At 58.0% G+C, this 21992-nt stretch overlaps 1 protein-coding gene across 4 annotated transcripts in view; it reads left to right on the top strand.

The window, feature by feature from the left end:
• The first annotated feature begins 10400 nt into the window (after positions 1 to 10400).
• Positions 10401 to 21992, top strand: part of LOC116952306 (laminin subunit beta-2-like) — a 48493-nt gene continuing 36901 nt past the window's right edge. For 2 of the 4 annotated variants that reach the window (XM_032971530.2, XM_032971528.2), the window contains exons 1-7: positions 10401 to 10631; positions 13498 to 13561; positions 19127 to 19314; positions 19948 to 20086; positions 20354 to 20427; positions 20677 to 20865; positions 21390 to 21453. In XM_032971530.2, coding sequence (XP_032827421.2) covers positions 13537 to 13561; positions 19127 to 19314; positions 19948 to 20086; positions 20354 to 20427; positions 20677 to 20865; positions 21390 to 21453 — 679 coding nt within the window. In that variant the 5' untranslated portion in view covers positions 10401 to 10631; positions 13498 to 13536. Of the gene's footprint in view, positions 10632 to 12259; positions 12381 to 13497; positions 13562 to 19126; positions 19315 to 19947; positions 20087 to 20353; positions 20428 to 20676; positions 20866 to 21389; positions 21454 to 21992 lie in introns of all 4 variants that reach the window. The other 2 variants (XM_032971529.2, XM_076074232.1) reach the window with 2 other exon arrangements.

The raw sequence follows: 21992 nt of genomic DNA, 5'->3' as shown, positions 1-21992 counted from the left end.
CGACTCTGTCCTCCGATTGGACCGACTCGGCCCGGCCGCCCCGAGTCAACAACGTTCACTCGGTCTCATTGGAGCCTGGAGCTCCCCCTGCCGGCAACGGCGAGGCTGGTGCCGGTGTCCGTGGGAAGCTCCCTCTCGTCCCCCGCTGCGCCCAAGGCGGTTCGTTCCACTGCTCGTACAGAACTGCGCAGCTGCAACGCGGAGTGATCAGTTGCAGGGGCTGCACTTTGGCCTGCGTGCAGATTAACGACACAGGTGGGGGGTCCGGCTACACGGGGAGCGAGGACCGACAGTGCACCCGTGCCCGCCGGTGCGCTCCGGCGTACAGCTACCCCCCGTGCGTTCCCCGATTGCACCGCGTGCTGCGCGGTACGATGTCCCGACGTTTCCATCCACGTGCTGATAGCTTCTTAAGAAACTGAACGTGAATTTACGAACCCTTTTGCTGTGATTATGATCGTCTTAACTCAAAACCCTGAAATGCTGCCGTCTTGTGTATAAAGTGTGTGTGTGATACGTGCGTTACCCACCATCAAAAACCATTAAACGTCGGTGACGGAGTGCGCCTGCCAGCTGAGATGTCCTTCGGGGGGGGGAGGTGGGTGGGGGGGGGAGGTGGGTGGGGGGGGGAAGCTCTCGAGCGGTGAGGAAATGGTCAAGAAATATCCCGGGTCTCCGATGGTTCCTCTGTCCGGTCACGTGAAACGACGCGCGTGTGCAGCGTTGCGCGGATCGTCGTGCAGACTGCACCCCTCGGTCGCCCAGTCACCGCGGACGAGCCAACATTTGTCCAAGCTTCGCGGTCCTCTGAAGATCTTTTTCGGCATGACTTGCAAGTGTGTTTCCCTTGTCCGCGAACAATTTACAATCCACTGTTCGCTCCGTGCCTTTGCTTACTCGGGCCTCGGAAAAAATGGCGAGCGCTCCCGTAGCCGGCCTCCCGACGATTGGAAACCCTAGGTGCGTACCAGGTGCTACAGGCTGCTCGAGGGCAGCGGAGTCGAGTGCGTTTCACACGGAGGCTTTCGCGACCAACATCCATAATAGAGGTTTTTAATTGGACAAGATCGCGTCAATATATAAATGTGTCGCTCAAAACCGACACCACCCGACAGTCAATTAGTAAGGTCTAGTACAGCAACACCGCTGTGTTTGAGAGTAAATCCGCAACACTCACAATCGGAGTACGACGTTTCGCCAGTAATTGCAACCAGCCTCATCAGGCGACAGTCAGATTTGTGGAGAAATCCTCCTGTTTCGTTCTCGAGTTCATTTTTATGTATGCCCTCCGTCTTCGCGAACCGCACTTACCAGCCCGGTGAAGTATGGTCATTTAGCGCCCAAGGCCTGCACGGACAAGGGAGGCTCTCGTCCGGCAGTGGATTGACACGGAAGGAATCGCACAGAACACGGTCTCATTTTCCTTTATTATTTTGGGGGGACGTTCCGGGCACGGGCCCTCTGCCCGAGGTGCTGATGGCGATTGGCCGCAAGCACCGCCAGGTGGCGCCATGGAGCCACTCAGCGGTTGCGAGGCATTGACGCGTTTTGACCAGGACAAAGCGAATACGTTGTTTAACACGAAGACTTTCGCGACTAATATCAGCCATAATATCGGGGGGTTTTCGGGGGTGGGGGGGGGGGGTTTGATCGCGTAAATATATAAATGTGCCGTTAAACCCGCCACCACCTGACACAGCCAGTTAGTAAGGATCTGTGTCGCGTCAACAAAGACGTGCCCGTGAGTTACTAGTTTTAGCACTCTGCCGGCTGACTAGTGTGTTGGAGAGTTAAACCCCACTGCGGACACTGCCACGTTGCGGTGCCTGGCCATGAATCCCATTCATTCAGAGTTTGCCATAGGAGGAGGGGGGGGTGACAACTCCGTACAGGTGGATTCAAGAATCCGATGCTGTGGCTGTAACCGCTCTGCCAGTCGCCTGCAACCTCGCGTTCGATTCGCGGCTGGCGGTGGGGAGGCGAGCGGTGGTCTGGCCGCATGAGGCCAACAGCCAGCAACAACCACTCTTCACAACCACACACTGCACCACAACCACTCTTCACAACCACACCACCACACTGCACACAACCACTCTTCACAACCACACCACAACCACACACTGCACCACAACAACTCTTCACAACCACACCACCACAATCACTTCACAACCACACCACCACAACCACACACTGCACCACAACCACACTGCACCATAACCACACTGCACCACAGCCACTCTTTCACAACCACACCCCCACAACCACTCTTTCACAACCACACCACCACAATCACTCTTCACAACCACCCCACCACAACCACACACTGCACCACAACCACACTGCACCACAACCACACATTACACCACACACTACTCTCCACAACCACAACTGCACTCCACAACCACACTACACCACAACTACTCTCCACAACCAACACTATACCACAACTACCCTCCTCAACCACACTACACCACAACCACCACAACTACCCTCCACAACCACACTACACCACAACCACAGACGACACCACAACTACTCTATAACTACACCACAAACACACTACCACAACAAAGACAAAGATCCCCCTTATAGCCACAACAGACCTTTGGTAAGTGCTGTTGGCGAAGTAGCAGCATCCTTGAAAAGGCCGGCACGGCACATCCATGGTGCGAGTAGCCAAGTGCCACGCCCGGCCGCCTTTGTCTCCCGAGTGCTGATGTTTACACACCACAACAGGTGCTAATTTGAGGCTGAGTCTACCTAGGGGTGGCCCAGGACCGTTTCAGATACTCGTCACTGGGTGTTGGGGGCCGTCCATAAATGACGTCACGCACCTGGAGGGGGGGGGGGTGGTCAGACACTCTTGACGATGTGTGAAGAGGGGGGGAGGGGTTTGAGAAATGTGACGTCACATCAAAATGCGCAACTTTAAATAAATATAGACAACACGTTCTACTTAATTAAATATACTTTTTAATAATTGTGTTCTCCTACAACATCAGAGTGCAGCGCCACATCAAATACGCACTATGACAATAGTTTAAAGCGATTTGAAGCATGTTTCATTGGGGGGGGGGGGGGGGGGCAGAGCTTTGTGACGTCATATTTGAGGGGGGGTCTGACTTTTTGTGACGCCGTGTGACGAGCGGGGGGGGGTCCAAAATCGTCCAAAATCGCGTGACGTCATTTATGGACGGCCCCTTGGCCGTGAGCGCGAATCGAACTCGGATCGCCGGGGTTCGGAGCGCAGCGTAGCGCTGACCGCTACGTCACCACTCGACAACCACTCCCTACACCACAACCACACCCTGCACCACAACCACACCCTACACCACAACCACACCCTACACCACAACCACTCCCTGCACCACAACCACACCCTACACCACAACTACACCCTACACCACAACCACACCCTGCACCACAACCACACCCTGCACCACAACCACTCCCTGCACCACAACCACACCCTGCACCACAACCACACCCTGCACCACAACCACACCCTGCACCACTCCCTACACCACAACCACTCCCTACACCACAACCACTCCCTACACCACAACCACACCCTGCACCACAACCACACCCTGCACCACAACCACACCCTACACCACAACCACACCCTGCACCACAACTACACCCTGCACCACAACCACACCCTGCACCACATCCACTCCCTGCACCACAACCACACCCTGCACCACAACCACACCCTGCACCACAACCACACCCTGCACCACAACCACACCCTGCACCACACCCTGCACCACAACCACACCATACACCACAACCACACCCTACACCACAACCACCCCCTACACAACCACACCCTACACAACCATACCCTACACCACACCCACACCCTACACAACGACACCCTACACCACAACCACACCCTACACAACCACACCCTACACCACAACTACACCCTACACAACCACACCCTACACAACCATACCCTACACCACAACCACACCCTACACCACAACCACACCCTACACCACAACCACACCCTACACAACCACACCCTACACAACCACACCCTACACAACAACCACACCGTGCACCACAACCACACCCTGCACCACAACCACTCCCTGCACCACAACCACTCCCTGCACCACAACCACTCCCTACACCACAACCACACCCTACACCACAACCACTCCCTACACCACAACCACTCCCTACACCACAACCACACCCTACACAACCACACCCTGCAGCACAACCACACCCTACACAACCACACCCTGCACCACAACCACTCCCTACACCACAACCACACCCTACACCACAACCACTCCCTACACCCTACACCACACCATACACCACAACCACACCCTACACCACAACCACACCCTGCACCACAACCACACCCTGCACCACAACCATACCCTACACCACAACCACACCCTGCATCACAACCACACCCTACACCACAACCACACCCTACACCACAACCACACCATACACAACCACACCCTACACAACCACACCCTACACAACCACACCCTACACAACCACACTATGCACCACCACACGACTCGACCACGCCCGCCGTTACCGCCCTCCGCGTCCGCGTGCTACAACCAAACGCCAGAAAACGATTCGTTCGCCCAACAGCACGTGACTGGAGAGTGAGGGGCCGCCCATAAATGACGTCACGCGATTTTGGACGATTTCCTCCCCCCCTCGTCAAACGGCGTCACAAAAAGTCAGACCGCCCCCTCAAATATGACGTCACAAAGCTCTACCCCCCCCCAAAAAAAAACCATGCTTCAAATCGCCATAAACTATTGTCATTGTAGTGCGTATTTAATGTGGCGCTGCACTCTGATGTTGTAGGAGAAAACATGTATTAAAAAATCTATTTAATTAAGTACAACGTGTTGTCTATATTTATTTAAAGTTGCGCATTTTGATGTGACGTCACATTTCTCAAACCCCCCTCCCCTCTCGTCACACATCGTCACAAATGTCTGACCCCCCCCCCCCCAGGTGCGTGACGTCATTTATGAACTGCCCCTGACGTCACAGTCATTGCCGCCACGGCAGCCAGTGGGAAGGCTCTCGGCCCAGCAGTGTGACGAGCGTGGGAGCAGGCGATGCCATGCCCCCCCCCCCCCACCGTCCCTTCCCCGGTGGCCAAAGCTACGAGTTGGGGGCCCTCTTGACAACCACCACGAAATGTGTCTTCAGTCTTCAACAATATTGCTTGCCAAGACGGAGCGCCCCCTACAGCGTTAAATGGTCGAGACCGTGAGCACCACGACGATGCGATTAGGGCACGAGGGCCCACGATGTAGAACAGCCTCCTGGGCGCGACCGTGCGAGACGAAATCAAATCTGAAACATTGTGGGCGCTCGCTCCGACCGATTGCCGCACCGCCTGAGCCGACGACGGCGTCCTCACGACTGCGACACTCGCTGGGCCTCTGACCCCCGCAACCGAAGTCGACGTCGTGGACCCGGACGAGCAACCGATTGGACGAGGGCCTTCTTCGAGTGGACCGACCGCCCGATCTGACTTTAATCCTACGGAGCGCGCCGCCTCATCTCGAGGGAGCTGGACAGAGTTCAACCGCGGTGACGGCGATCGAGGGCGACGCACGTGGAGAGCATCTACATGGTTAGACCTCCTTTGCCAGTACCAAAATGTAATAATAGGGGTTTTTTTCCCCCTTTTTTCTGGCAACAAAACTGAAACTTTTTTTTACAAGGATTCATGTCTGCATTAACCACAATACCTGCAGTCAAAATGCCACCAAAAAAAACATACTATGATAATATATTGGCATTGTCCTTGAAACTGATTGGTCCACACCAAGAAAGCCGTCTTTATGGCCCAGTCTCACCGGTGTCAGGACCAGAGAACGATGCCCAAAGGCGAACAGTACAAGGGCAATGCACGCACCGGAGCGTTTACCGCTCGGGGTGAGCAGCAGCTGCATGATGGGACCTATTTGCATTGCCGGATGGCAAGGGGCCGCGCAAGGGCCGAGGAATGGAGCGGCCGTCACGGAGGGCACGCAGCGGGGAGGGGGGGGGGGGTCACACGAAAGGGCGATAGGGGAGGGACGCCAAGGGGTGGAGGGCCCAGGGGAGGGAAGAGGAAGGGAATGGGCAGTGGAGAAGAGGTGGGGAGGCTTTAAAAGGGGAAGGAAACGAGGTTAAAGAGGTGGGTGGAGGGGCTCCATTCCCCCCTCCCTCTCTTCCCCTTCCCCCCCCCTTCCTCCCTCCCCCCTCGCCCCCTACCCCCTCCCTCCCCTCCTCCCTCCCCTCCCATTCCCCCACCAGAGATGTACAGGGGGGGGGGTTGATTCTGATTCCTGTGGTAGGGTGCAAGGATGAGGGAACGACCGAACACGGCATTTGGCGCAGGGAGACTGAACATTGAGAGGGACTCCGGGCCAAACTGGCCTCGTGGCCGGCCACTTCTCGTCGTGGCCAGGGATCCCACGACCGCGAGGCCCTGCGCGATGTCGCTGCTGCTGCCACTTCCATCGTTCGCACGAGGAAGAGGAGCCACCACGCGCGTCATCTCCATGACTCGCTCCACACGCAACCATCGTGTCCACCACAACTACCACCGCCAACTCTCAGAGTTTTCACCACCACCATCGTCATAACCACCACCATCGATCTTGTTTACCAAAGCAGTCTGTGTAACACCCCGTGGTATAATTTACAAGAAGTTGCCCAGTGTGCGCCTCCAAGGCTGTGTGTGGTGTAAATGTTTAACCGCAGCAGCTACAGCAGCCGAGTGGTGGTGGTTGTTGTTGTTTGTTGTTCTTGGGGGTGATAGTTTTTTTAGTGGTGGGAGTTTTATTGGCGTTGTTGGAAGTGGTATTGGTGGTGTTGTTGGTGGTGGTGGTAGTTTTATTGGAAGTGGTCTTGGTGGTGGTGTTGTTGGTGGTAGTGTTAGTGGCGGTGGTGTTGTTGTGGTTGTTGGTGTTGTTGTGGTTGGTGGTGTTGTTGGTGGTGTTGTGGTTGGTGGTGTTGGTGGTGTTGTTGTGGTTGGTGGTGTTGTTGGTGGTGTTGTGGTTGGTGGTGTTGTTGGTGGCGGTGGTGTTGGTGGTGTTGTTGGTGGTGTTGTTCCATGGCTGTACCGGAGGAATTTCCATCTGGTACAGATATAATGGGAGGCTGATCGATGCCCGGGTGTGGTCGAGGCATGGCTCCCTATTGCTCAACCACGTTATGTATGCCGATGATCTGGTAATTGCTGCTCACTCAGGGGATGAGTTGGAGGCGCTGCTGATGAACCTGGAGCTTGCCACTAAGAGTTGGGGACTTACCATCAGCCCCACCAAAACTAAGCACCTGCCTGGGTATTTTGTGCCAGCAAACACTCCACCCCCTCAGCTCCCCATTGGTGATGGGGCAGTTGTGGCGAGAGTGGAGAGTTTCCCATACCCGAGCAGTGTGCCAATGGCCAGCTCCGGTTTGACAGCAGAGGTCTTACTCCAAGTCAGTCGGGCGGCATTATCTTTAAATTGGCTGTGTAATAGTGTAGAAACTACCTGGTCTGTCACTCTGCACGAAGCTTCGGGTCTTCTCGGCCACAGTCATGCCCTCCCTTCTCTGTGTTTGTGAAACATGGACCCCTCTAATGGAACATCTGCGCCGGTTAAAAACATTCAAGCTGACATGCCTACGATCCATCCTGGGTTTAACCAGGCTGGATTGTGTGAGAAGCTCACAAATGCTTGAAATATCTGGACACATTCCCATCAGTGAGCACCTCCGGCGGGCAAGGCTGCCTTGGCTGCGTCATGTATCCCGCATGCCCAGCCACCGCATGCCCAAGCAGCTTCTGTTTGGCCGCATAGAGGGGGCTAAACGGGCACGACATGGGCTGGAGAAGAGATGGAGTGATGTGGTACAAGAGAGCGTGGAGCTGAGTGGACTTGCCGATGACTGGTACCAGCGGTGTCAAGATCGACCTCTGTGGAGGAGGCTCGTGAAGGACGCTGCTGCTGGGCAGTTGGAGGCAGTCGACCTCCAACAACAACGGAGGGCAGAGGAGCGACGCTCACAACAACGAGCTGAGCGCCGGGCGGCCCAAATGCAGCAAGTTGGCACAGTAGGGGGCACAGGTGGTGCAACAGCCAGTCATCTCAGTCATCTCAGTCAGTCGACCCGTGGCACCTGCTGGGTCTGTCCCGAGACCTCCTGCTGCCAGCGGGCGTTTGGCACTTCACGTGATGGCCTCAAAGTGCACATAGCCTGGCACAAGCGCCTTGGTGACGTCGCCGTCACTTAGTGGCGAATGGCGGTTGTATTGGTATTGGTGGTGGTGATGTTGGTGGTTGTTGTTGTTGGTGGTGTTGTTGGTGGTGGTGCTGTTGTTGGTGGTGTTGTTGTTGGTGGTGGTGTTGGTGGTGGTGTTGTTGGTGGTGTTATTGTTGGTGGTGGTGTTGTTGGTGGTGGTTGTTGTTGGTGGTGTTGTTGTTAGTGGTGTTATTGTTGGTGGTGGTGTTGTTTGTGTTGTTGGTGGTGTTGTGGCTGGTGGTGGTGTTGTGGCTGGTGGTGGTGTTGTGGCTGGTGGTGGTGTTGTGGCTGGTGGTGGTGTTGTGGCTGGTGGTGGTGTTGTGGCTAGTGGTGGTGGTGTTGTGGCTGGTGGTGGTGTTGTTATGGCTGGTGTCGGTTGTGTCGGGAGAGCATCTGGGCAGCCAGTTCATCATCAGAGGGAAATGGCGGCGGGGCTCCGGTTTGAGATAAAAACACGCGCGACCAAACATCCACAGCCTCGCGCCTTCCTGACGAGGTCAACCTCCTCCCTTCCTCCCCCCTCCCTCTTCTCCTCCCTTCCTCCCCCCTCCCTCCCCTCCTCCCTCCCCTCCATCCCCCCTCCCCCGCCAGCGATGAACAAAGAAATCTGGAGTCACATTCCGCTTCCCGCCCCCCTCTCCCTCCCCCCCATCCCTGTCCTCCCTCCCCTCCCTGCCCCCTCCCCCTCTCCCCCCCTCTCTAACGCGCGCGAGTCGTCTCCTGCGGCTAAGCGCGCGTCCGCCAAACAATCACGAAACAAGCGACCGGGGGATGTCGCCCGTCGTCTTTTTTTCTTCGACTCATCCCGTGAGCACGCGCGGGGCCTCTGCGAGCGACGTCTCTCAGCCTTGCCGGAGTCGTCGCCCCGAGCCTCCTCCTGCTGCCGCTGCCGCTGGTGATCATGATGAGACACTGGCCGATGTGGCTGACGGGATGCGTAAAGACGCGTTGTTTGTTGTTGTTGTTATTATTATTCACGTGGAGGGACAGATTGCGAAGGGCGGACGGAACGTGCCGCTTCCACGTGGCCTCGCGCGCACACAGCCGCTCGCAGACCCCCCCCCCCCCGTGAATCTCTCACCAAAACAAACCACACAAAGAGTCGTCCCCGGGAGGATCCTTCCCCAACTGCGATGATTTGGACCGCCAAATGCACGCGGGCGGAGTCTCTCTCCCTTTGTGTGTGGAGCGGCACTCAGCGACCCCCGAAAAACACCGCGGCCTCTTCCCCCATCCCCCCCACACCACTTTGCGCACCAACAGGAATCCCACATAAACTCCTTTAAAAATATATATTTTTTAAACAACGGTTTTATTTGAAAGTGCACTCAAAAGTGCAAAATAAAGATCTCTCCCACCCCCGTGTGACCCGTCGACAGACTGCTGGGGTCAAGTGCCGTTGGCGAGCAGCACCTACGTTAGGGCCGGAACGGCGCACGAGGGGGTGGGTTGGCCAACGCAACGCCCGGCCGCCTTTGTCTCCCCAGTGGCGATGTTTACTCACCGCACCGGGTACTCATTTGAGGCCGAGTAGACCTTGGGGAGGCCCAGGACCGGTTCAGATAATCGTCACTGGGTGTTGGTCGTGAGCGGGAATCGAACTGGGGTCGCCGGGTTCGTAGCGCAGGGCACTGAACCGGTCCGCTAACCCGAACACCCCCAACCATCACCAACACAAGACAAAGATCTCCCGTGTAGCCTTAACAGAATATAGGGGCAAGTGCTGTTAGCGAGCACCTATGAAGGCCGGCACGGCACGCGAAGGGGTGGGTTTGCCAACGCAGCGCCCGGCCGCCTTTGTATCTCCAGTGGCGATGTTTAACACACCGCACCAGGTACTCATTTGAGGCCGAGTGGACCTTGGGAAGGCCCAGGACCGGTTCAGATAATCGTCACTGGGTGTTGGGCGTGAGCGGGAATCGAACTCGGTTCGCTGGGTTAGTTGCACAGGGCATTGAACCTCTACACCACCGCCCCGCTAACCCAAACACCCCCAACCATCACCAACACTGTACTACATTCACCAGCACCACCACCACTTTTTCCAACCACGCCACCAGCACAGCCATGCCCCTCTCATCCCGTGTTCCCCTCCCCCCATGCTCACCCCCCCCTCCTCCTCCTGACTCCCCCCTCCCCAATCCTCGTCGCTCGCTCCGAGCCCCGCAACGCACAGAGCGACGCGCACAGTGAGACTCACACACACACACAGAGACTCTCACACACAGAGAGACACTATCACACACACACAGAGACTCACACACACACAGAGAGACTCACACACAGAGAGAGACACTCTCTCACACACACAGAGCCGCGTGCAGCAGAGAACTTCAGGCGAGAGACTCGCGGTGAGTGGAGGCGGTCTGCGTTAGAGTATCGTGGGGGTCTGTGTGAGAGTCTCACGGGGGTCTGCGTGAGATTCTCACGGGGTCTGTGTGAGACTCTCACGGGGTCTGTGTGAGAGTCTCACGGGGTCTGTGTGAGACTCTCACGGGGTCTGCGTGAGACTCTCACGGGGTCTGCGTGAGAGTCTCGCGGGGGTCTGCGTGAGACTCTCACGGGGTCTGCGTGAGACTCTCACGGGGTCTGTGTGAGACTCTCACGGGGTCTGCGTGAGACTCTCACCGGGTCTGCGTGAGAAACTCGCGGGGGTCTGCGTGAAACTCTTACGGGGTCTGCGTGAGACTCTCACGGGGTCTGCGTGAGACTCTCACGGGGTCTGCGTGAGACTCTCACGGGGTCTGCGTGAGAGTCTCACGGGGTCTGTGTGAGAGTCTCGCGACGACTCACTGCAGTGCCAGGCTGGGTCACCACGAGTCGTCACCTCCGCTGGAGCGACCCCCATCTGCGGTTCGCACCGACCGGGGCTTTAAGTTCGGAGCGCTGCTCACCGCTCGTGCGGAGGTCGCCGCTGGTTGTGTCACCCGGGCGCGGCAGCGGCTCCGACGAACTCTGCTCGCTCTGCCTCGCCCGACGATGACCGCCACGCAAATGCCCGCGGGGTTAACCGCGGACGATGGAGAGGTGGCGCACGAGGTGGGGTGTGGTGTGGGTGCCCTCGCGTCTGTCGAGACGCCTGGCCACCAGTGGAAGAGCCGGAGACTCCACACAGCCCTTCATAGCTCCCCCGGCAGGATGATGATGAGGAGTGTCGATGATGTTGATGATGATGTCTCGATGATGATGATGAGTCTGGACGACGATGACGAGTCTCGAGTTCCCAGCGAGTGGGAGCCGAGCGGCCAGGCTCTCGCGCACCGCGGCATGGCCGGCGTGAACCCCGCGGGAGCGCATCGCCTCGGCCACACCGCGGACAGCCGCTCACGCCTTTCCGTGCCTCATCAGCAGCGCCGGGCTCGAGCGAAGCCCCCCCTGCCCCCCCCTGCCCCCCCTCCGCCTTCTTGAGTCGCGTCGCCTCTTGCGCTCTGCCGCCAGCAGCACCCGAGGTTGCCACAAACGTCGAGTCGGCGTTTGTGGCGGTTTCCTGGGTTCGACCCCGACGCCTGCTGCTGCTGTATATTTGTAGTTTACGTGTCTCTCTCTCATCATCATCATCATCACGGTGGCTAGGAGATGTTAACTACCTCGCCTGGTATACAGGAGGTCGTGGGTTCGATCCCGACCCTGACGACTGCTGCTGTATATTTGGAGTTTGCGGTGTCTCTCTCTCTCATCATCATCATCACGGTGGATAGGAGATGTTGACTACCTCGCCTGGTATACAGGAGATCGTGGGTTCGAGCCCGACCCTGAAGCCTATATATTTGGGGTTCGCATCTCTCTCTCTCTCTCTCTCCTCGTGGTCGCGTGGATTTTTCTGCGGGTCCTCCGGGTTTTTCCCCCTCCACGTTTAGAATCGACATCACCACGCGTCCAGAGTGTTTGGCCGCTATCATTGTCCACGCGATGAGGCCCCATTTCGTTGGGCTCACATTTGTGACCGTGTAGTTTTCATTTCCCGTCCCCCCTCGCCCAGCACACTGGGCCCAAAGGTCAGACCCGTCAAGCGACCAGCAACAAAGCGGCACTACCCAAGTTGGAATAGACAAAGACACGGAGTGGGCTTTCGCCACCAACATCATCATCATCCATAAGAGGTTTTTTTGGGGGGTCAGATCGCGTGAATATCTAAATGTTGTGTCGTTAAAACCCTCCACCACCCGACACAGCCAACTAGTAAGGGTTGTCACGTAAACAGAACGTGGCCAATTCGTCACATCTACGCCTCTATATAAGGAACGAAATAGGTGGACTTCACAAATCTGGCTGTCGCCTGATGAAGCCAGTTGTAATTACTGGTGAAACGTCGTACTCAGTTTGTAAATGTTGTGGCTTGGCTCTCCAACACACCGACGTGCTGTACTAGTATACTACACTATACACTACACTATGCACTACACTACTACACTATACACTACACTATACATCTCTACACACTACACTATACACTAGTGCTGTACTAGCGACGAATTGGCCACGTTCTGTTTATGTGACAACCCTTAATAGTTGTCTGTGTCGGGTGGTGGCGGGTTTAACGACACATCGATACATTTACGCGATTTAACCCAAAAACACTATTATGAATAGACAAAGAGTTGACAGGTGTCTTGAATTGAGCGAGGTTATAGTTGTAAGAGCTTGGGAAGAGAGACGACGATGATGATGATGATGACGATGATGACGACGACGATGATGACGATGATGATGGGAGTGGGAATTCTACAGTGGAGCAGAGCGAGGGGAGAAGCAGAAAGATAAGTGAAGTGACCTGCAGTGTGGCGAGTGGGGTGTGTGAGTGTGTGGGTGGGTTGGTGAGTGGGTGGGTAGATGAGTGTGTGGGTGGGTTGGTGAGTGGGTACATGAGTGATTGTGCGGGTGGGTTGGTGAGTGGGTGGGTAGATGAGTGTGTGGGTGGGTTGGTGAGTGGGTACATGAGTGATTGTGCGGGTGGGTTGGTGAGTGGGTACATGAGTGATTGTGCGGGTGGGTTGGTGAGTGGGTGGGTAGATGAGTGTGTGGGTGGGTTGGTGAGTGGGTGTCATTATGACTTGCAGTGGTGGTGGTGGTAGTGGTATATGTAGCAACAGCGCTGCACTATGATTCCAGTCACCGGAGTTCAATTCTTGGCCACGGCTAACGTCAGTGGCGAGCGATATCTGACCTGAGAGCGCGAGAGAGAGAGAGAGACAATCTCCCTGTCTGTCCCTTCACCAGGACGCGGCCACTGAGAGCGACCGGACGGACGGAGCCGCGATGGGGGTCTCTGCCGCCATCCTGGGTGAGTCTCTCTCGCGTCCACCCCTCGGAACCCCGCCAGAGTAAAAACCAGACAGACCGAGACATCGCCCCCCCCTCCCACTGCGCGCTACGGCTACTCAGCACGGACCCACACAGCACCCCCCCCCCCTTGTACAGCGATGCGATTCGGACCGCCAGCATACGGGGGGGGGGTGGGGGAGACAAAGGCGGGCGGGAGACCACGACTCCCGCCTGTCCCATTGGGCGTCTGCGCGAAAAAAAACGAAGAGCTTCATCGCTCATCGGATTCATCGGGTGTAAAAATAATGTTCAGAGACCTGTGGATCTCAGCGAGTTCGTTTCCACCCCCCCCCCTTCAACCGGTGCCGCTCGCCCCCACCGCATCCCTCGTCCACTCTTGGCGGTGAAGTTTCGGCGTGAAGAGACGGAGTGGTGGTGATGGTGGTGGGGGTGGTGATGGGGGTGGTGGGGGTGGTGGTGGTGATGGGGGTGGTGATGGTGGGGGTGGTGGTGGTGGGAGTGGTGATGGTGGGGGTGGTGGTGGTGGGAGTGGTGATGGGGGTGGTGGGGGTGGTGATGGTGGGGGTGGTGGTGATGGCGGTGGTGGGGGTGGTGGTGGTGATGGTGGTGGTAGTGTCCATGGGGCCGCGATGTTTCCCCGCCAAACATCCACCGCAAGTCCAATCCGTCTCGCGAAGTCGGAAAGTCTTCGGGCACAGACAGCCCCGCACGCACCGCGTGGCGAAGTTTGGCCTCGCCTCCCCCCCGTGGCCATACTTCACCGCGATCTCGCTCCGTCTCCTCGCAGGCGGTGCGCGATCTTCGTCCAGTCGCGGTCACCGTCGGCTCTAAAAGTTAAAATAAAATAAAAGTAAAAAACTTTTCCCCAGGGTGATAATAAAACTCTGTTCCAGTTCCCCGGAACAGAGTTAACGTCGAGCTTGTTTCGGGGGGGACGGGGACGGTCATCCACATCGTAGCCATCGCCGTCACCATCATCACCATCATCGCCATCGTCGTCATAATTTCTACCATCGCCATTATCATCGTCTCCACCATCATCGTCACCATCGTCATCATCGTCATAGTCACCATCGTCATCGTCACCATCATCATCGTCACCATCATCATCGTCACCATCATCATCGTCATCATCATCGTCATCATCATCGTCACCATCATCGTCATCATCGTCACCATCATCGTCATCATCATCGTCATCATCATCGTCACCATCATCGTCATCATCATCGTCACCATCATCATCGTCACAATCATCATCGTCACCACCGTCATCGTCACCACCGTCACCACCCCGTGACCGTGCCCCCCACTGGTCGTGGTTTCTCTCCCGTCTCCGTGTTTTGGTCGTCGTGTTGGTGATTTGGACGATCTGCCTGACGCATAAACACAAAGACAGAGCTCCCCCGTGTATCCTGCAACAGACTGTTGGGGCAAGTGCTGTTAGCAAGTAGCAGCACCTATGAAGCACACGAGGGGGGTGGTGTGGTCAGTACCATGCACGCCCGGCCGTCTTTGTCTCCCCCGGTACTCATGTTTACATACCATGCCGGGTACGCCATTGGGGAGACAAAGGCGGCCTGGTATGAAGGAGGCCGTGAGTTCGATTCCGACACTGGCGCCTGCTGCTGTATATTTGGAGTTTGCTTGTCTCTCTCCCTCTCTCATCGTCGTCACGGTGGCTAGGAGATGTTAACTACCTCGCTTGGTATACAGGAGGTCGTGGGTTCGATCCCGACCCTGACAATGCCTGCTGCTGCTGCTGTATATTTGACGTGTGCGCGTTCTCTCTCTCTCTCTCTCCCCGTGGTCGCGTGGATTTTTGTCCGGGTCCTCCCGTTTATCTCCTCCACATTGAGAAATCACCCCGCGTTTCGAGTGTTTGGCTGCCGCTCTACATTAACCACGTGATGATGATGATGATGACGACAAGCCATTTCGTTGAGCTATCATTTGCGATAGCCAGGTCGCTTCTGAACATTTTTTTTAGCTCTATTGATCCGTGGGTCTCACACCTGGTGGATCAAATAAAGGTGTTTTTTAGTTCAGTTCAAACGAGAGGGCCGCGGGCGCATTGTCGGCTCGGACCTCCAGCCCACCCATTCTGGCCACAAACTCCATCTAGGCCCGCAGGGGTGGGGAACGCCGGCCCGCGGGCCGTATATGGCCCACGAAATCATTTGGTCTCTGGCCCTGCCAAGGCAACCACAGGCGGGACTCGAAATTCAATAAATCTAGGAGCAAACCTGGAAAAGCAGTTGCGAGTAGCAACATCATCAATACCAGCTAACATCATCAATACCAGCTAACATCATCAATACCAGCTAACATCATCAATATCAGCTAACATCATCAATACCAGCTAACATCATCAATACCAGTTAACATCATCAATACCAGCTAATATCACACGCCTCACCAAAGAGAAACAGTTCCACCCATCACATTAGGGGTGAGTTAATTAAATGTTTGACTAAATATAACAGGCTAATTTTTAAGTTGATAATTTTGTATGGCCCGCGAATGATGTTGTAAATATCCAAATGGCCCTTGGCAGAAAAAAGGTTCCCCACCCCTGATTCTAGGGCCACCACCACCAACCACACAAAGACAAAGATCCCCCGTGTAGCCTGTAACAGACTGTAGGGGCAAGTACTGTTAGCGAGCGCCTATCAAGGCCGGCACGGCACACGACGGGGTGAGTGGCCAACACCACGCCCGGCCGCCTTCGTCTTCCCAGTGGCGATGTTGACACACCGCACCAGGTACTCATTTGAGGCTGAGTCGACCTAGCGGAGGCCCATGACCGGTTCAGATAATCGTCACCGGTGTTGGCCGTGAGCAGGAATCGAACCCGGGTCGCCAGGTTCGTAGCGCAGCATAGCGCTAACCGCTGCACCGCTGCACTACCGCTCCCCACACACCACAACCACCATCAGCACAACCACCACCACTCCCCTTTGCTTTCATCAAAAAAAATTCAGCGCCACAGACTCACCGCCCCGCCCCCACCGCCGCCCCCACCGCCGCCCCCACCGCCCCCACCGCTCGTCCTCTGCGCGCGCGTCTGGGAATGCGCTCCGATCTCTCTCCCCGGCCGGGGCCCCCCTCCTCCCACGCACCACGTGGGCCGTGGCCCGGCCGGCTGGGGTTTGAAGTGGGGGGCGGGATGGGGGGCGGGGTTGGGGGGTGGAGGGGCCTGGGGGGATGAGGGGACAGGGTGGGGAAATGGGGGGGGGGAGGGCGCGGTGGGGGACGACTTTCCAGTGCCCCCCCCCCCCCCCGGAGTTTCCGCCACGAGAGGGTTTTTTTTTCGTTATCTGATTTTGAAAAAAACCCCAAAGGCCTCCCCCTGCCCCTGGTCGTGTTTGTGGGGGCGGCGGTTGTGGTGGCTGTAGTGGTAGTAGGTAGTGATGGTGGTGGTAGTGATGGTGATGATTGCGGTGGTGGAGGCTGTAGTGGTAGTAGGTAGTGATGGTGGTGGTGGTAGTGATGGTGATGATCGCGATGGTGGAGGCTGTAGTGGTAGTGGGTAGTGATAGTGGTAGTGATGATTGCGATAGTGGAGGCTGTAGTGGTAGTGGGTAGTGATGGTGGTGGTGGTAGTGATGGTGATGATTACGGTGGTGGAGGCTGTAGTGGTAGTAGGTAGTGATGGTGGTGGTGATGGTGATGATCGCGATGGTGGAGGCTGTAGTGGTAGTGGGTAGTGATGGTGATGATTACGGTGGTGGAGGCTGTAGTGGTAGTAGGTAGTGATGGTGGTGGTGGTAGTGATGGTGATGATCGCGATGGTGGAGGCTGTAGTGGTAGTGGGTAGTGATGGTGGTAGTGATGATTGCGATAGTGGAGGCTGTAGTGGTAGTGGGTAGTGATGGTGGTAGTGATGGTGATGATTGCGGTGGTGGAGGCTGCAGTGGTAGTGGGTAGTGATGGTGGTGGTGGTAGCGATGGTGATGATTACGGTGGTGGAGGCTGTAGTGGTAGTGGGTAGTGATGGTGGTGGTGGTAGTGATGGTGATGATTCTGGTGGTGGAGGCTGTAGTGGTAGTAGGTAGTGATGGTGGTGGTGATGATGATGATTGCGATAGTGGAGGCTGTAGTGGTAGTGGGTAGTGATGGTGGTGGTAGTGATGATTGTGATGGTGGAAGTTGTAGTGGTAGTGGGTAGTGATGGTGGTGGTAGTGATGATTGCAGTGGTGGAGGCTGTAGTGGTAGTGGGTAGTGATGGTGGTGGTAGTGATGGTGATGATTGTGATGGTGGAGGCTGTAGTGGTAGTGGGTAGTGATGGTGGTAGTGATTATTGTGATGGTGGAGGCTGTAGTGGTAGTGGGTAGTGATGGTGGTGGTAGTGATGATTGCGATGGTGGAGGCTGTAGTGGTGTTTGTGATGACCGATGACGGTGGCAGGAGCGCTATGAACCCGGCGGCCCAAGCTCGATTCCCAAAATCAGCGGCGATTCATCTGAACCGGTTCTGGAGCTCCCCTAGGTTGACTCGGCCTCAAATGAGTACTTTGCGCGGTGTGTAAACATCGTCACAGGAGAGACAAAGGCGGCCGGGCGTGGTGCTGCCCACCCATGGCGGACGGCCTTTATAGGTGCCCGCTACCAGCACTTGCTCCGACAGTCTGATGGTGGTGATAGTGGAGGTCAGCATGACGGTGGTGATTGATGGCTTTGTTGTTGGCGGTGGTGGTGGTAGTGGAGGGTTTATTCCCCCCTCCGGCCTTTTTTGCGGGGCCATGCGGTGGAATTTGTCAAGCCCCTTGCCACCCAGGGATAGTGGGTGGGGTGGGGGGGTTAATGGGTATGGGTAGTGGGTTGGAGGGCAGTGGAGGAGGGGGTGACCCCTGTAATTATTCACCCCCCCCTACACTAGCCCCAAAACGAACGATGGCACGTGATCCGGGGGGGTGGGGTCAGGGTTCGCTTCTGGAATCGGTCGCACGTCGGTCTCGTTCTCACCGCCTCGGCTTCCCCGTTCCGTTTTCCCTGCACCGAGTGCAGCCTGCCCCCCCCCCCGGCCCCCCCTCCCCGCGAGCCTCGACGCGCTGCGTTCTGCCCAGGCCACGCCTCGTCGCTCCCCCCCCCCCCCCCGTGTGCATCGTGAGCTCATGATTAGGGGGGGGGGGGCAGGAATCGGTGGCGCGCAGGGACAGCTGCCACCAGCAGCGAGTCCCCCTGGGCGAAAAGTAAAAGCGCAGCTGCGCGCTGAAACGATTCGCCGCTCGCCACAGAGGCTCGCGGTTCAGATCCTGGTAGGCCGCCCCCGGTCAACATCGCGGCACGCTACACGCCGTCCACTTCCCAGCGGCCCGTCGTACGCATCCCGCGACGCCATCCCGACCGAGTCGGACGTCATCATCGCGCGCCGGCATTGCCGGTCCAAATTGCGATGCCCGCTACTCGGTGGGGACAACATCGACTCCCTGTGCCCGCCTGCGAAGCGCCGGCTCCGGCGCCGGGCATGAACTCCGAACGAGCTCGACCGTGCGATCGCGGCCGCTCGCCCCCCCCTCCCCCACCCGCCACGTTAACGCGCCCGTCCGTTTCCCGCAGCGGCGTCCGCGCTCCTGGCCCTGCTGGGCCCCGTCTCCGGCGAGCCGGAGATGCCCCACGGCTGCGCGCAGGGCAGCTGCTACCCGGCCACGGGCGACCTGTTGGTGGGGCGCAGCGACCGCCTCGGGGCCTCCTCCACGTGCGGCCTCGCGCAGCCGCAGCCGTACTGCATCGTGAGCCACCTGCAGGTGCGGACGCTCGACGCGCCGTCCGTTTGCCAATTCCACGGTGCCACTGTCGGCACCCGGAGTCAGAACAGACCCCGCGCGGTCACGGTGCCCACGCAGACTACACCCGTCTGTGAAACACGCGAACAAAGCGACCGTAATGTGAGTCGAGCCAACGCCTCCGTGCCGACCGGCCAGCGACCCGGCCGCCGCTGAGCGATGCTGCGGCGACGCCCCAATTCAGTCGGTTCCAACGCGGGCGCAAAAATTCTCAGCCGGTCTGGATTTGTTTTGTTTTTTATGCCGAGGGGGGGAGAGGAGGCCCCTGATTGGCCGCGCTCCCGCTGGGGGCCGCCTGCCTCTCGTTCCGCGGGCGCGACCCCCGGCGCAGGCCGTCGCGGTGCGGGAGGAGCGGAGCGGCGGGGGCCTCTCGTTGACGAGCGGCTCGCAAGGAAACCGCATCGGAGCGGCGACGAGCCGACGTCGGTGACGTTTCGGGGGTAGAGAGTCGCGTCGCTGTTTGGGAAATCTCCCCGGAGAAGCGAGTCCGCGGGTCGTCCGTATGCGAGCCCGGCCTTAATAGGCGCTCGCCAAATCGCGTTTGCGCGGTTCACGTGGTTCACGCGGTTCACGCGGTCACGTCGCGTCCGGCAGGATGAGAAGAAGTGCTTCACGTGCGACTCGCGCGAGGAGGTGGGCGGCGGCGGCAACGGCGCCCTGAGCCACCGCGTCCACAACGTCATCACCGCCTTCGCCCTCGACCGCAAGAAGGCCTGGTGGCAGAGCGAGAACGGTGCGGCCCGGTCACCCTGCTCACCCCGCTCGCCCCGCTCACCTACTCAGCTATTCGCCTGCTCGCCCCTCTCAACTGCTCACCCGGCTCGCCCGCTCACTCACTCGCCTGATCACCCCTCTCGCCCACTCAACCCGCTCACCCCGCTCAACCCGCTCACCCCGCTCAACCCGCTCGCCCACTCACCCGCTCGCCCACTCAACCCGCTCACCCTGCTCGCTCGCCCACTCACTCACCCCAGGTTCCCATGTTGCGTGTCGCGTGCAGGCGTGGAGAACGTGACCCTGCGTCTCGACCTGGAGGCTGAGTTCCACTTCACCCACCTCATCATGACCTTTAAGGTCAGAGGTCAAATCGATAGGGTGCACGGCGATGGTGGTGGTTGTGATGTTGTTGATGATGATGATAATGAAGAGGATCGTTATGATAACTGTGATAACGGCGATGATCATGGTAACCTTAACGTTGTTATGACGACGACGATGGTGAGGATCCTGATGGCGGTGATGTTAACTTTACGATAATGACGACGAATCTGTTCTCATTACGACGACGGCGCTGACGGATGTTCCTTCGCGTGCCGCGCGCAGACGTTCCGCCCGGCGTCGCTGCTCATCGAGCGCTCCGCCGACTTTGGCCGCACGTGGCAGATCTACCGCTACTTCGCCTACGACTGCTCCGCCGCCTTCCCCGGCGTGGCCATGGGGCCGCTGCGCCGCGTGGACGACGTCATCTGCGAGTCGCGATACTCGGACATCGAGCCGTCTACCGAGGGGGAGGCACGGCAACGCCGCCACCGCACACCGCCACGGCACATAAACACGGCACAGCACCACGGCACCACACACGGCACCACACACGGCACCACACACGGCACAACACCACGGCACATCACCACGGCACCACACACGGCACCACACACGGCACCACACACGGCACAACACCACGGCACATCACCACGGCACAACACCACGGCACCACACACGGCACCACACACGGCACAACACCACAGCACATCACCACGGCACATCACCACGGCACCACACACGGCACAACACCACGGCACATCACCACGGAACATCACCACGGCACGACACCACGGCACATCACCACGGAACATCACCACGGCACAACACCACGGCGTGCGACCCACGTCGCGCACGTGCACACCCGGGGAGATCCTCGCAGTGCTGATGAGGACGCGCGCACCGGGGATGAGAGCCGGGGGGTCCCCGAGGAGTGTGGACCCTGGAGCGAGGTGATGCGAGGTGAGCGTGCGGTGGCCCGATCTGTGTCTCCGCAGGTCATCTTCCGAGTGCTGGACCCGGCCATCAAGATCACCGACCCCTACAGCCCGGCCATCCAGAGTGAGTGACCTCCGACCTGTGTGTGCGATTCTGCGCTGGTGCACCGTTCAGCGCGCTGCGCTACGGACCTGGCGACCTGACTTTGATTCCCATTTGACTCCCGCTCACGGGGCAACACCGACGACAAATATCCGCACCGGACCCCTAGGCCGACTCGGGCTTAAGCGAGTATCTGGTGTGGCGTGTACTCATTGGCGCCGGGGAGACCAAAGCGGCCAGGCGCGGTGCTGGCCACATCGCCCCGCGGAGCACCGTGCCGACCTCAATAGACGCTCGCTAACAGCCCTGCGCTGGGCTTGCCGCAGCATAGTGTTGTGTGCGCAGCTGCGAGAGAGCGGGGGGTTTGGGATGTGGTTGTGCGTTCGACCGCTACTCCCTCCCCACCTCCTTCCCCCCCCCCGCCCCCCCAGGGTCTCATTTAACCCCTTCCCACAGCCCCCACCACCGGCCCCCTCCCCCCCTTACACGTGTGCACCCCCGCCGCCGTGGCTGATTCAAGGATGCTCGGCCTTCGCCTGGCCTCCGGTCGCACAGCCCCC

Source organism: Petromyzon marinus, chromosome 46 (genome assembly GCF_048934315.1).
Source record: "Petromyzon marinus isolate PM22_M1 ecotype Great Lakes invasive population chromosome 46, UKy_Petmar_22M1.pri1.0, whole genome shotgun sequence".
In the NCBI taxonomy this organism is placed as follows: Eukaryota; Metazoa; Chordata; class Hyperoartia; order Petromyzontiformes; family Petromyzontidae; genus Petromyzon; species Petromyzon marinus.
This window is presented reverse-complemented; position numbering and strand designations above follow the sequence as displayed.